The sequence below is a fragment of the Accipiter gentilis genome, chromosome 9, assembly GCF_929443795.1.
Source record: "Accipiter gentilis chromosome 9, bAccGen1.1, whole genome shotgun sequence".
Classification (NCBI taxonomy): Eukaryota; Metazoa; Chordata; class Aves; order Accipitriformes; family Accipitridae; genus Astur; species Astur gentilis.
In genome coordinates, this window is record NC_064888.1 from 43,787,404 (window position 1) to 43,802,046 (window position 14,643).

At 48.3% G+C, this 14,643-nt stretch overlaps 1 protein-coding gene across 1 annotated transcript in view; it reads right to left on the bottom strand.

Moving 5' to 3' along the window:
• The window catches only part of STK32C (serine/threonine kinase 32C), a 93,372-nt gene extending 83,768 nt beyond the window's left edge, over positions 1–9,604 (bottom strand). The window contains exon 1 of the mRNA XM_049810458.1: positions 9,421–9,604. Coding sequence (XP_049666415.1) covers positions 9,421–9,505 — 85 coding nt within the window. The 5' untranslated portion in view covers positions 9,506–9,604. The remainder of the gene's footprint in view (positions 1–9,420) is intronic.
• Positions 9,605–14,643: the final 5,039 nt, after the last annotated feature.

The following is a 14,643-nucleotide window of genomic DNA, read 5'->3' on the forward strand; positions in this document are numbered from 1 at the left end:
ACTTTCTATGTTGGAACGGCCTTTTGCAGGTTAACCTGAAAGCTACTCAGAGCACCATCAGCCTCAGAAGCCCACCAGCTCTCTGCTGGTGCCACTAGAACCAAGTAAGTGTATTTTTTGGAACAATAAATGAAAACTATCAGCTTCCAGAACTGTTAGCTGAGCTGTAAATACATTACATTGCTGTTTAATTTAACCACACAGCATGGCTAATCATCAGCCTATAAGGATTGGGTGTGCACAGTCAAATCAGCAAGCCGCCAAATTCAGAACATCATTCAGTGCCTGCATCTCTTTACTAGTCCCAGGTATTGGAAAAGACCCTGAACAACAGACTAGATGTAAATTAGCACATCAACATTCACACACTGTCATATCTCATTGCTTAGCAGTATTCAGAGCCGTCTGTTCCCACACATCCTAAGCACTTTTAATTTTCCCTAACTGTCACCTAAAGCAATTTAATTCCTGAAGAACAGTGGGAGAGGAAAAGAGGACACTGACATTTATCTTCTCTTGTTAGGAGAAGCTAAGCCACTCGCGAGCTATCCTGCCTCTCTTTACTTTGCAAGATAAATGCCAAACCAGAGATTAGCTGACATTGTTGTTCTCCCTGCTGCACACCTACCTATACACTGGCACACACAGCATCTCGGATTTACACACCATCCACCGTCCCTCTGTTACTGCCGCTGCACCCTGAATTACTTCTCTATAACTCATTGCCATGTCACACAACAGGAAGTTATTATTCATGATTAATGTAGGTGCCTCGTTACAGGATCCTAGGGTAAGGTGGTAGAAACCGCACATTAACGAAAACCACAGCTATGAAATGCTTCACAGACTGCTGAATGACAAAGCGTTTGAAACTGCGGCTGGAGAGCAGGTCCATGGAAAAGAAAGGGAAAAGTCGTACCTGCTTTTACATCTCTCAGGCTGACCATGAACAACAGACTCAGCAACGTCCCCTGCCCGAGGACATCCAGACGGGCCACACTCACAGAGACTCAGTCGTGACCGTGGTGAGTGGAAAGCCCAAGTCCTGACCCGGGGGCAGAGGAACACTGCTGCAAGTGAGCATCTTTGTTCTGCACAAATGTTACCCACCACACCCAATTTCAGGCATTCCCACAAGAAATAAAGTGATATTTAAAAGGAAACCCACATTATCCCCCTACCTGCGTGGACTCGTGAGCATGCACCACGCTACGCACCCCTCCTCTAGCCGATGCACTACACCTGACCCACCCGCCAGGCAAGAACTGAACCAGCTGTAGGCATTTTAACCTGCTTACCACTTCAGAACCCGAGTTCCATATGACAGAAGTACCATACCACAGAAAAAGCAACTTTTTTCTACTTCTAGGAAGGTTCTACTTGTCAAGTGACACATGCTGACGTTCTGCCAGCCACAGCGTGAGGTGATCTTGTGAGTGCCTTCACAGTCAGGCACTGCCGGTGCAGGTGCCTACAAGCGACCTGGCACCATCAGCTCTGTTTCATTGACTTGTACCCCCAGAAAGCACAGCTGCAGGCATGGTGGGAATGCCAGCAGAGCTGGGAAGGTCACCATGCCAGCATTGGGAACATGGTCAGTAAGGTGTTTAGGTCCCTTGCAGCATGCTCCTACATGTTATTCTGAATTTACAGAAAGCCTGTCTCAAGCCGGTTGTGAGGACTGTGGCCTTCATGGACTAGGGCAGGCATTAATTTGGTCTAACACTTTACTTAAACTGTAGTTCCAGTAACTTTTTCTTGATGGCCCTTTTCCCTCCCTATCAGTCAAGTGTCCCATGAATTGCAGTTGGGTTTGTTAATTTTTTCTTACTTAGCTTCATGCCAACAGCCTCAGCTGCCCTCAGGATTTGTCTTACCCCCGTCCTCTCCTTAGACCTCCCATAGACGCACAAGCCCCTCGAGGCCTCACCGGACCTTTCCTCCCTCGGCTCCAGAAGGTGCCTGGGGTGATGCTACAGCAGGGAGGACATGAAATCCCCATCCAGTGCCACTCAGCACCGAGGGGCAGGCCATGCTCCGCAGGTCCTGCGGGACGGGGCGTACCCCTCCGGCTGCATGCCAGGCGAGCCAGACTCAAGTGTTCAGGGTCTGGCGGCTGGGGAGGAGGAGGAGGGTCCCACCAACCTGGCAGCGAAAAGCCACGTTGGCCTGAGAGCAAACGAGCACCCAAAAGGAGTCAGCTCTGTGCTGAGCTGCCACAGCCCTTGCCTTCCTCCTGCTTCCCAGCAGCGCTGGCACACGCTGCCAGGACTGGGGTGGATGGGCCAAGAGCCGGTAAGCTGGCACAAAGCTGGCAGGCTCAGCACGGGCACGCTGCGCGGATCAGTCCCTCACGGGCACCACCTGAAGGGTGCAGTGACCCCAAACACCCAGCCCTCGGGAACCCCCCACCAGAGAGCATCACCATCACTGGCTGCCGCTCCTCCCGGCCAGAGGAACCACTGCCCTGCGTCCCAAAGCGGAACGCCCGCAGAGATGCTGGACTCTGCTGGGGAGAAACGACGTTTGTGGCTGTCTCAGCCGGGTCTGCCATGCGTGCTGGACCTCCACAAAATGCCAAAGTAGGAAAATTTGCACCTTGCTTACCCTACCACTGCGCTGGGCAGCGGGCATCACCTCAATGCTCACACTGGGCAAAGGCACGGGAGCTTCCCCGGGCGGAGAGAGGCCAAGTGAGAGGAGGGTGGCGGAGGGGGAGCTCTGGCGGCGATTCACCACAGATCCCATTGTCCTAGTTTCAGCTGGGATAGAGTTAACTGTCTTCCTAGTAGCCCACGACACCCATCCGCACCTCTGTTAGGGGTGAACTTGTAAAAGGGGCAATGGCAAAGGAAACATGAAAACACTACAAGGACTTGAAAGAACAAAACACCTAACAAAATGCTGGAAACGTGACATTTCCAGGATTTAGGCATACTGCAGGGTTTAGGCATACTGTTTTCTGTCTAAGAAAGGCAGTTTAGTTTTGTAAATAGCTGTAAATGAGAAGATTTAAAGATACATTCTTAAGCCAACACAAGTAAAAGATAAAGCATGGTCTTAGGTGAGCAATAGCAACAGCTCTCCCTAACTGCAATTTTCAGCGTTCAAAGAGAGACGTTATGTCCCCCTTTATCAGCACAATCCAGAATGGTTTTTCTTCAGTTTTCTTTCAGCACTATTGAGAATGGACCACGGCCTTCAGTCTGGAGAGTGACAGCAAAGTTATTAATTATTTCTGAAGCAGAAAGAGAGCCAGTAATCCAAATGTTGTACGTATTACCACATGCTTTCAAGACTTGCAATTGCCGAGTTCTCTGGATTTAACCTATTTCTACGTTACACGACACACTGAAAAGCCTCACGTGCAGAAAAGTTTTCAATCCTTAGACTGAACAAGGAGCACAGGCTCCACTGCAGAGGTTGGGGGGCAGCGAGCATGTGGCAACAGCTTGTCTCTGGGCGAAATACACACAAAAAGCCACGGATCTGGGGGAGGCAAGATTTCAAGCAAAAACAAAGCACTGCTGACAATACTAAACACAGCTTTTCTGACACCTCCTTGTAATTCCCACTCCCTCCTCCCCCTACTTACTTACTTAGCTACCACTTTGACAATACATAAAGGCTTTTTTCTCTTGTTTTTAAATAACAGGGAAAGGCATCTGTGCTCCCAACCCACAACCACATAAGAGTCAGGCTATGAAAAAGTTTGCCTTGCAATCTGATCAGTGATTACTTTAGTAAGTAATTTGCAGAGCATGGAAGCTTAATACATCTGTATCTGACCCTAAATAAACAAGATTTGGGATTTTATAACTGCCTTACTAGGCATTAGCCCATAGTTTTCCAATCAAAAGGGCAACGTTTCCTGCTCAGGGCTTGAAATCCCTGCCCAGCTGAGACAACGAAGATGGGTGGGAGAACTGGTGCCAGGCACCCGGCTGCAAGAGGAGCCAGCCACAGCAGGAGTGCAGCAGCAGCAGCTGGAGCAGAGACAGGGCTGCAGGGCAGCCCCAGCCCCCAGGGACCAGGGGACCCCGCCAGGCCCCTAATCAGTATGTGGTTTATGGCACTAATCACCTAAAGAGAGGGGGGAAAAACTTCTCCTGAGACTGTGGCCCCATCTCCCAGGGTCCCTCTCCTGGCAGCACAGTGGGATGCCCCCAGACCTGGGGCAAACGTGGCAGGGAGAGGTTTGGGTCACCGCAGAGGTAAGGGATGCACGACGAGGTCAGGCTTTGCTTCCCATCCTCGCCACACCTCCATCGCCCAGATACCTCCAACAGTCTGGTGGCATGCCCTTGTTTCCCTGAAGGTCCCAACCCTTGGAACAAAATTATGGGGGAGAATCCCAATCTGAAAGACAAACGTGTAGTGCTGTGGAGAACGCTGGGCATCTTCCTCCCATCGGATCGGAAAAGTAGTAGTAAAAGGAGGAACTTATACAGCTTGCCAATCTGAAATGACTGAACTCTTGACTTCAAAGTGATGTAAGCTGACGATGATGCGTGGGTCTGACAGTCCTCCCCAAAGCTGCAGCTGGAGTCACCCGGCACCCAGCAGCAGCCAGCACCCTGTACCCAGCCAGTGCAGGCTCAGCAGAAGGTGGCTGCAGGATGAAGGTCCAAGCAAGAGGCAGGTTTGGCACCAGCACGCATGGTTCATTCCCTGTACATCAAATAGCTCCACGAATGAAGGACTCCAGCTTCTGATCACTCGGGTGAGGCAGGAGGGATGCATACTCTGGTGTGTGTGTAACCCTACAGCCTGCCAACACATGGTTTGAAATTAAAATGGGGATTATTTTAAGCACATTCCCCCAGGTTTTGCAGCTTCTCGCCCGTTTCCATGGGGACGGGCGCCGTGCCACGCAGCTGCCGAGGCTCTCCAGCCTCCCGCGGTCCCCGGGAGGATGAGGCCAGTGGGGATGCAGAGCAGGGACTGTCCCTCCAGCACTGCTCGGGCTTCAAGAGCCCCCTGGGCCCAGCACATCCCTAAAGCTAGAGCACTTCAGCAAACGGCACGGCTAGGAAAGCATCATCAAGATATGTAACAGTTTTCTTGTTTTACAAGAAACAGATTTTTACAGAATGGTGTTTCTCAGCTTGGAAACTTGCAGACCCAAAGACTATCCCTGAGTACACACTTCTTTCAGTCGTACTGGTTTACTGGAAGACCTGTATCTGTGGGCTGTAAAACCAGCACCTCGCTTCAAAAAGTTGATTTTTTATGCAAGTAGGTTAAACCTAGGAGACTGCACTTGACCCCCTTACAAAAAGCCATCCGCACTCTGGCGGAGAGGGTCAAATAAAGGATAGGTAAAGAAGTGATCGAGACAAAATACTAATCACGATTCAAGTAATTGGGCTGCAGCATTAAAACCTTGAAAATCAGCTGGAAATCTAGTTCAGTGTCAGGAAACAAGCAGAAAGCCCTCGGACCACTCACCTCAGTGTAAGCGAAGGAAGGAACAGCTCAGCATAAAGCAGCAGATGGCTTTACATATTCTCATGTGTATTTACATACACTTTTTTAGTAAGCCACTTTGATTCAGGAGAAGCCACAACCAAAACGCACTCTTGAAATTCCTCTTTAGATATAACTGCATATAAAGATACATTGTGCTGTGTTTTTCCCCCTCTCTCACATAACACCACTGTGGGCAATGCTAATAGCACTAAGTGTAAGAGTGCCTTGTATTTCCTATTACTCAGCCCTGTTTCCCAAGTCCTAGCAACTCTGCTAAATGGTTTTTTAAAATATTTGGATTGAAACATTCCCACTAGCTTCACAACGATAGGTTTTCCCCACCTAGTATAAAGAATAAAATTAAAAAAAAAAAAAAAAAAAAAAAGGAGGGGGTGTCAATAAACTTGCTTGGCCATTTCCCAGAATGAAAACAGATAATACTTTCTGCCCACATGAAAGCCAGGCCTTGCAACGCCTGTGCTGAGACATTCCAGTGCCCCACGCCCTGCCATGGAGGAGCTGATGGTTCACAACAGGCAGACAGAGAGCTGGCACCCAGACCGGGCCTTCTTCGGTTCCAGCGAACAAATTCACTGACCAAGTAAGAAGCTTTTAAAAGGTTCTTACAGGTATAAAAAAGAAACCCTAAAAAGCCCTTACAAAGGCCTGTTTTGCCCAATGGAAAACCGCACACAGTGATAATGGTAAATCTACAAGCCCACTACGATTCATTGCAGCTTACTGAGGCCACCTTACTCCAGCACACCATAACTCTGAGAGTGCTCAGTCTTGCAGCCCTTTTATTCTTTTGCCTTATGTTCTTGCTTCCAGCTTTTTCATATTCTTTTTCCCCTACTTTTTCTTTTTTTTCTCTCCCCCCCCCCCCCCCCCCCATTAACTTCCTCCGTTCAGACACAGGGTACAACATACCTCACCAAAAACTAGCTGTCAAAAAGGCATCACTAGGCAGCATCACAAGTTGGACAGGTTGGAGCTTGTATCCAACTGATGTGTATGCAGCAGCTACTGAACATGCCAAGTTTTCTGTGTAAAAGGAACCAGCTGAAGCCAACGCTCACAAAGCGAGGGGAACCAATCTCTCACGTACCAGTGCTTTCTGGAAGCACACACAAAACACGCAGACGCTCTGCTTTCAAAGTCAGCTTTTCTAGTAGTTGAATCCCAACTCTGAAATGCTCAGAAATATTTCAAAGGTTGTATGTGCAAACATGAAACAGCAAGATGTGCCCGCTGCAGCCAAGCACAGCACCAAAAGGGTGTCAGAAAGATGCACTGTCGTTCCCCCCAGCAGCTCAGATGAAATGCAAAGGACCAGTTGCACTTGGCCTGTGCCCAGCTTCACAGTCCAGAGAAATTACCTGAACCGGTGGAAAACTGGGGGGCAGGGGACAAGACAGCATCCAGGAAGGGAAGCAAGGAGGGAGGAGGACAGTTGTTCCTTGGGCACGACTCCCCATTGCACAGCTCCACACCGCCCTGTCCCTGGATGGACAACAAGCCAGCGCTGCACCCAGGCTGCATCAGCACCGACCTGCCCTCGGCTCGATCCCTGCCGAAGCAAGGAGTTCAGTCCCAGCTTTAACAAAAACAGCGCTGAAAAAAACAAAGAGCGTTGAGAGAATATCCATGGGACAGACTCAGGAATATGATATTTACCCTCAGAGTCGGGGACTCAGAGGGCTCAATCCATGCATCCCACTGAGGACAACGCCGAGTGGCCGCAGTCCCAGCCTGCTGCTACACCGAGACAGGGGCACGACAACAGAAAGTCCTCTGGTTTATCAAGGTGAGGCCCAACAGCAGGAAGCTGGGGTTGGAGATGCAGACTGGAGAGAAAAGACGATTTCTAACTGTGAGGTTAACAGCGGATAATCCTCCAGGGCCAGGCGTTTTACACTGAGAGCAAACACATTACTGCCCACCCCCAGGAAACCCCACCAGGCTCTGGCTTACCCACACCAGTTTGACTTGAGGCAGTAATTCAGTAAAGTCTTGAAACCAATCCCAAGGAATTCAGGCAAGAGGACTGTAAGGGTTTTCTCACCTCAAAAATCTACACATTTGAGTTCGATTTATCTGAGGGTAAATACTGGGCCTTGTATTACTACGCACTAGAATGAGTGTTAACCTTCTATCTACATACACCCTGCCATAATTAAAAGGGATTAACCACTGGATTTAGAGAGTTGGGCTCATTCTTGTACATCTATCACTAGGAACCACCTATGTGTAAAATTTTATATACTAACCTTTCTCCTCTTTTTTAAAAAAATTATTTCACTTCTAATTGTCATTACTAACAATTCTTCCACCTTATGTCACACACAAAACCGAAGTATTAAGTGGTTTCTTTATGTAAGGAAGTTATTGGAATGTCTTAAGAGATCTCCATAGCAACCATGCCGTGCCAGTAAATATGAGTTCACCAGAACAACACTGTAATTGCTCTGAGCACACACTAACAAGCAATGATGAAAAAACGGGCAATACTAAGAAAGTAATGTCCTAATAAGTCTCCGCTACTGCAAAAGCGCTGCTTGAAAATACCTTATGAGATGTTATCAGTTTTTTGTCCATGGTCATTCACCTGCAAAGCTCAATTTCCCTATATTGGCTATATACAGGCTCAGTTCAGAATGAAATGCTTTCTGAATTATGTAGCAAAGCCTCCAATTTAAGTGTTCATACTTGGCTCGCTTGCTGACCCACCACATCCAAGATGAAACACATTTTCTACTTTGAGCACAGAATTCTGGTAAAGCCCACCGGAGCTGCATGCACCCAGCAGCCACATCGACCCCTTCTCATGCACAGCGTTAGTATAAAGGGACGGGGGGTAGGATGGATTTTGCAGTTCCTTCCAACAGCAATTTTGTTGTGCATTTCAGTCACACCACAGCACACCCTTTGGGCAGTGCGGTGTCATTCTAACATGTTTTCTCTACACTTCTGTAGTAAGAGATGCAAGGGTTAACAACTCAATATTATACTCTGAATTGCTAATAAATACTTAGTGATATCAACTAGCTGCTTCTCCAGTAAAAGTTTACCTGATTTAACACCCCTTCAGCTGCCAGAAGCAGCACAATCAGTTTCAGGTTTGATCACCCTCACTTAGGGGGATGCCAGCAGACCCAGTGGTCAGTAAGCTAGAACACCACCATACCTTGAAGGCTCCAATTAACATGTATCACGAACTCCAAGTTTATCTAGTGCAAAATTCCAGCACCCCGAGCATGCGGGGATTTTTGCCAGTGCTCAGTTGGTGTCCTAGGGCCAACGCAGTGTTCTGTGTATGTCGGGATTGCTCCCAGCCATCCAGCACCCCGTCTGCTGGCCCCACGCCTCTCCCGAGTCTTCCCCCACCCACGGTCAAAGCTTCCTCCCTTTGGCCCCCTGAAATTCCACCCTGCGTCCAGGAAGCCTAATGCAACCGTGGTATTTCACGGTGTATTTCTACAAAGAACTCCTATCTTGGGACAAAAAGCCCAAAGCAGCGCTTTCCAACGGCAAGGAGCTTTCAGAAGTTTGATGACTAGCTGCACTCGATCTTTCCGTGTTAAAACCCGAGATTTCCTCGCAGGGATTGCAACTCCCTTTGCTACACTGTCCCCCGCCTCGCTGCCCGCTTCTCCGGCACCCGTTATTTTAAGGACTGCCGCCCCGCGTCTGCGGGGCTGCCTGCCGGGCAGCGAGCGCACTGCCGGGGGCTCCGCGGTCCCTGCGCCCCGCGGGGAGGCAGGACCCGGCCGGCAAACCCGCACCGGAGCCACGGTCCCGCCGCCGCCCGCTCCCCCCCCGGGCCGGCACCGCGCAGGGGCGGGACGCGACGGGCCGGGACCCGCCGGAGCGGGTCTCAACAGGTGCGGGGCAAGGGCATCGCGGGGCAAGGGCATCCCGGGGCAGGGCATCCCGGCCCGCACTCACCGTCCTCCCGCTCGTCGAAGACGGGTCTCTTGGAGGAGGAGGCGCTCGCTCCCATCCTCTTCTTCCACTTGCCCCAGTGAAACATCGGGGCGAGGCGGATGGCATGCCCTGCGCGCCGCTCCCCGCCGGCCCGGCGGCTCCCGCGGGCGGGACCAGGCGCTACGAGCCACCGCCGCCGCCGCCAGCCGCCGCCGCCGCCGCCCTCAGCCGCCCCGCGCCCCGGCGCCGCCCGCCCGCATGGCAGCGCCCGTCGCCGCCTCCCGACCTCCTGCCCGCGGCGGCTGCCGCGGCGCGGCGGAGCGGAGCCGGAACGGGGCGGCGGGGAGCGGAGCCGGAGCCAGAGCCAGAGCCGGGCGGAGCGGAGGGGAGCCGGGCGGCCGCAGCGGCGGGAGGCGGGAGCGGAGCGGCGGCGGGGCGGGCCGGGCCGCACCGCCCCCAGCGCAGCGCCCCGGCGGCGGCGGGAGGGCAGCGGCGCCGCCCGCAGGTGCGGTCGAGCCGGGCCGGGCGGGGGCCGGGGCCCGCCGGCTCCTGCTCCTCCTCCTGCGCCCGCCCCCTGCCCAGCCCGCGCCGGCCCCGCTCCCCTCCGCGGCCTCCGGCTCCGGTCCCCGGGCGCCGGTCGTGCCGTCGGCGGTGCCCCACGACGGGGCCGCGGGGAGAAAGTCCCGGCCCGGCGGCTCTCCGCCGTGCCGTGGGACCTGCCCGGTTCCCTGTGGCCGGCCCGGCCCCGGCGCCCACCGCTCCCGCTCCCGGGGGCATCGTGGCTGCCAGCAGCTATCGTCTCACACAGTCTATAGTTATTTTTAAACTCATCCATAAACATCGCAACCGATGTGAAAGGCAATCAGGTTATATTATGGCCGAGCCTTTTACCAGCACTTGGTTGTTATTTATGAAAACGCAAACAGCTCATCTTAAATTAGTCACCCCTACTCGCTACTGATTTTTAACCTCATTAATGTGAAGACAGCCACATTGATTTTTATTTGACAATTGTAATAAAATAACGACTTGATTTAAATTAGCGGTTAGCTTGGAAAGTCAAATGTTTTTCTTGTATAGACATTCCACAGCGTTTCAGAAGCTGCCTCGCTGTGGAGATCTTTATTGCGCTGCGTCTGAAGATGTTACGTGGGAAGTCTCAATACAGAGAAGAAAAACAAGCCTGAGGTTAGTCCTTTAGGCCTGAAATGACAGTTCTCACTGATCACCGCAACAGGTACAATACAAGAAACCAAACAAAAGCTAGAAAAAGAGTTAGTGCCAGAACATCCATCTTTTCCCCAGGTAGAACACGAGCCCCGAGGAGGTGCAGAAGCCCAGAACCAGATGTCCCACCACCTCTCAAAAACAGCACCTCCCGCTGCACTGCCGAGTCCCTCGCTCGACTGGCTGAAGCCTCCAAGACTTGCTTCAGGGCTTTAAAACAGTCACCCAGGTGCCTCGTTTTCCCAGAAGCATGTCCTGAAGATCTCTGTTTTCTTCCATAAACTACTGGGCCTGCGACTTTACTTGCAAGTAGTCAGGAGAAAAGCGCATCCCACAGCCACCGCCAGAGTCTGCCAACACGCAAATAGCAAAGTAGGCAACTGTTCCATTCGGCTGCATGAACTGTTCACACATATGGAGGGCGAGCTCTGATGAGGAGCCTTATGCTGCATTTTTGTTCTGTGTAGCACTATGTAATGGAAAAGCCACATCACCTAAATGATCAGTCTTTGTATCTCGCTAGCTCTAGGGAGTTCCTGCTCTTTTGTCGGTGATAAAACTCGGGATTGCTGCAAAGCTCCTCAGTAAAAGAATTCATCCCAAGTCACTACAAACTTTGCAGGATGCTGAGCTATAATGTGCTTGTGACCCCGGTTTTAATGCCTTGTTGAATTGAAATGTCTCATGGAAAGTCTCATTAAATGCATTTCTTAGAAATAACTTATAATGTTAGCAGACCACATCAGAAATGTCAAGGCGAGTGACAACTCTTTAACCATTACATTGTATATGCTACACCATCCATAAATACTTTCATCATTTCTGAGATGCCACTTCCTAAGTTTTAATTTAAAATTTATGCTGTTTTCTTTCATAGCATGTTTTAAAATGAATATGTTAGTTATTGTACTCTTTACAGAAAATTTGCTAGGAGTTAGTCATTATTTAAAAGAGCCTGAAAGTTGTAAAAGGATTACAATTGAAAGGTGTAATTTAAGAGCAATTTTCCAAAGGCAAAGAATAGTTCTTAAAGAATATTTCTCTGAGAAATCAGAAAGAATCACTCTCAAATAAAAAGATAGAACACTTTTATACAAGACAGTAATTTTTGCTTTGTTTAGGGATAGGTTTGTTTTTAAATATACTGCAAATCTCTGAGCTATCAGCTTTCACTCCTCCCTTTCTCTTGCCTTTACATTCTGTAGGAAAAGTATGAAAGATGCCATCAAACGGCTTCAGCCTGTCTGCCATTCAGTTGTCATTTCTCTCTCACTCTCCACTAATATTTGGACAATCAAATCCATAGCATAGAATCATATTCTTTTCCTGAGAAGTCTGCAAGATGTAGTGTAGAAAGAAAAAGTGAGAAATAAGGATGTGATTGTCCCAATACTAGAGGAGGGTTTAATTCCACCACATTTCTTCATTCCTGTACCTGTGAAATGGAAGAAGGTGCAGCATGGGGCTTTGTTTCATTTTTGCTTCATTAGAAATGTAGTAAGTAGTTTTACCTTCAGAGAGGTAAGTTGAATAGGAGACAAAAAAAAGACCTTTTAAGTTGCTTTGGGTTTTTTTTTTGGTGCTACTCAGAATGCTACGAAGCGCTGCTGAAAATTCTTAATAATAATATAGGCTAAGTAAAACTAGGTCCTCTCGTTTACTCCTGCTTTCTAGGAAGTCAACAACAGGCATACATACATGTCTTAACAAACACCTAACAAATCCCAAGAAAATTATCATCTTGCTATCATCCTCATGATGAGGTCTGCCAGTCCACGAGGCCCACCTAATTGCATAGCCAAGACAATCAGAATTTTAGTCTTGTTTTTTAAGGGAAGACCTGTCTGATATCTAAACCCATCCATAATTATGGAGGCTTTACTCTGCTCAGAATGAAACAGCAGGAGCTGCCCTGAAGACTACCAGGAGTTTGGTCCTGTGCCCATTACTCACCACGAGAGCCACTGACTTCTCCTTGGGGTTCTACGGGAAGAAGATGTCCATGTTTGAAACCTAAGCCCTGTTTTAACCTAAACCAGAAAACTGGGTGAGGTTTATCATGAATTGAATCAGACAGTTCTTGTCAGGTGTAAATTAACTTGATTTTTGCCCTCTGCTTTGATTTGGGAGAGGATATTCTTACACTAAATACCAAACCTGGCATTTGGAGGCTGTTGTGCCATGCTAGCGCCTTTTGACCTGCCACCAATAAAGATGGTAGAACCAAGAAATAAAAGAGTTTAGAAAAGTTCCTCCAGACTTCTGTGGCATGGCAAAGAATATGGGCCACTAACAATGGTGTTTGGCTGTATTTTCTGCTCGGAAATTATGTTTTGATTATCTAAATTGTTTGTGATGTTCCAGTTTGAAAAACAGTATTTTTACTTGTGGTCTTAAGTCATACCTGACAATATCTGAATGATGAAAAGGAGAACGTGTTGGAGGGGAAATGAGAGACATATGAACACTGACTTTGGGGGATGCGTGGAAGGAAAAGAGGAGAAAAACAACACTGTCATTAAACATGGTGTTTCTTATACAGGTTCTAAATCATTTAGCGGTGGTCTTTCCTTTGGGCAAAAACTGCCACAGCTGCTCACTTCATTAGGAAAAGTGAAATCTGTATTTAATTTGCAAATATTTATCACAAATGGTGTTATATAAGCTTTTCAATTTTCAATATTTTAACACAATTGCAAATAAATTCCAATTTATTCAGAATTCTAACTCTCCATCTACTCTCGAGTAATTCAGATGGAGCTCTGTTGTTGTCTCCTCCTCTGTAACACCAGAAATTGAGAGAAGGACGAAATGCTTACTGTTTCAGATCAGTTTGGGAACCAGAGAATGCTGGGTCACGATTGCCTGAGCAGTCATTTACAATGGTGCAAAATTAGCGCCAAAAATGCTAAATTTAGCCCTCCTGTTTTCTCTCAGACAACAGTATTTGCTCTCACCCCCATGCAAGTGTGCTGGAGGTCCAAACAGACATGCCTTCGTTATTTCTGCAGCAGTATCGTATTATTTTTCTACTTCTAAAACTTGAAAACAAGGTTCCCTTTCAGTTCAGTGGGCACTTGCGTCTGATTCCACTATTCAAAACCAGCGTAGTAACGTGCAATGAAAGATGTTGATCCCCTCAGTGAACAACTGCACGTCAAGAGTATCAATGCAGGTTACCCACCACAGTGACACACTTACAGTCATCTTATGAAAATGTCCATTCAGTAATTAATACTAATCCTGCAGGAGGAAAAAAGTAAAATACAAAAACTGCTCTGTAGTGGTCCAATATAGGAAAGGGAAATGGAGATAAGATTCTGTCATCTTACATCTCCTGGTCTCCAGGGAAACAGAGATCCACTTCAGTTTTGAAATGAGGAACTTTAATTAAAAGCTGACTTTTACAATGATTTATTCTTCAAGACATCTTTAGATGTAACTAACTAAACCTCTAAGGGGGAAACATGCAAGCTGGGTGACCAAAAGGGGTATTAGGAGCAGACTGTTCTTAAAACCACTAAGAATTCATTACTCCTTTTTTCTATTTTTTCCTCTTCCATGTTCCATTCTTCTTTTTGTGTTTTATATTATACTAAGAGACAATTAGACATTTTATTAGTGAAAGTCTTGGGGATACTATATGCATGTCTGTTTCTCCTGGAAACTGTTAATATACAACAGTTCTGGTGATTTTCTTAAATCAGAAAAGAAAGAAAACCTGCGAGAAAGTTTGATTCTTTCTAGGTAAAGCAGGAGAAAAACCTTAGGCAAACCAGAACTGTTGTGGTCAGTCGTGCGTACAAAGTCCATCTAGTCTGCCATCCTGCTCGATGATAGCTAGCTAATGCTGGGTATTGCAGGAGGGGATGGTACAACGCCTGCAAAGCAGACAGAGCTAAAAGCAAGCTGCACTCCAAAATGGGTGTCATCCTGCTCTCCTACTGTGGAAATGGATTCAAACCTGAAGCACATGCATTTATATTGTACTTCAAGGGATATGATGGTGGAAAATCA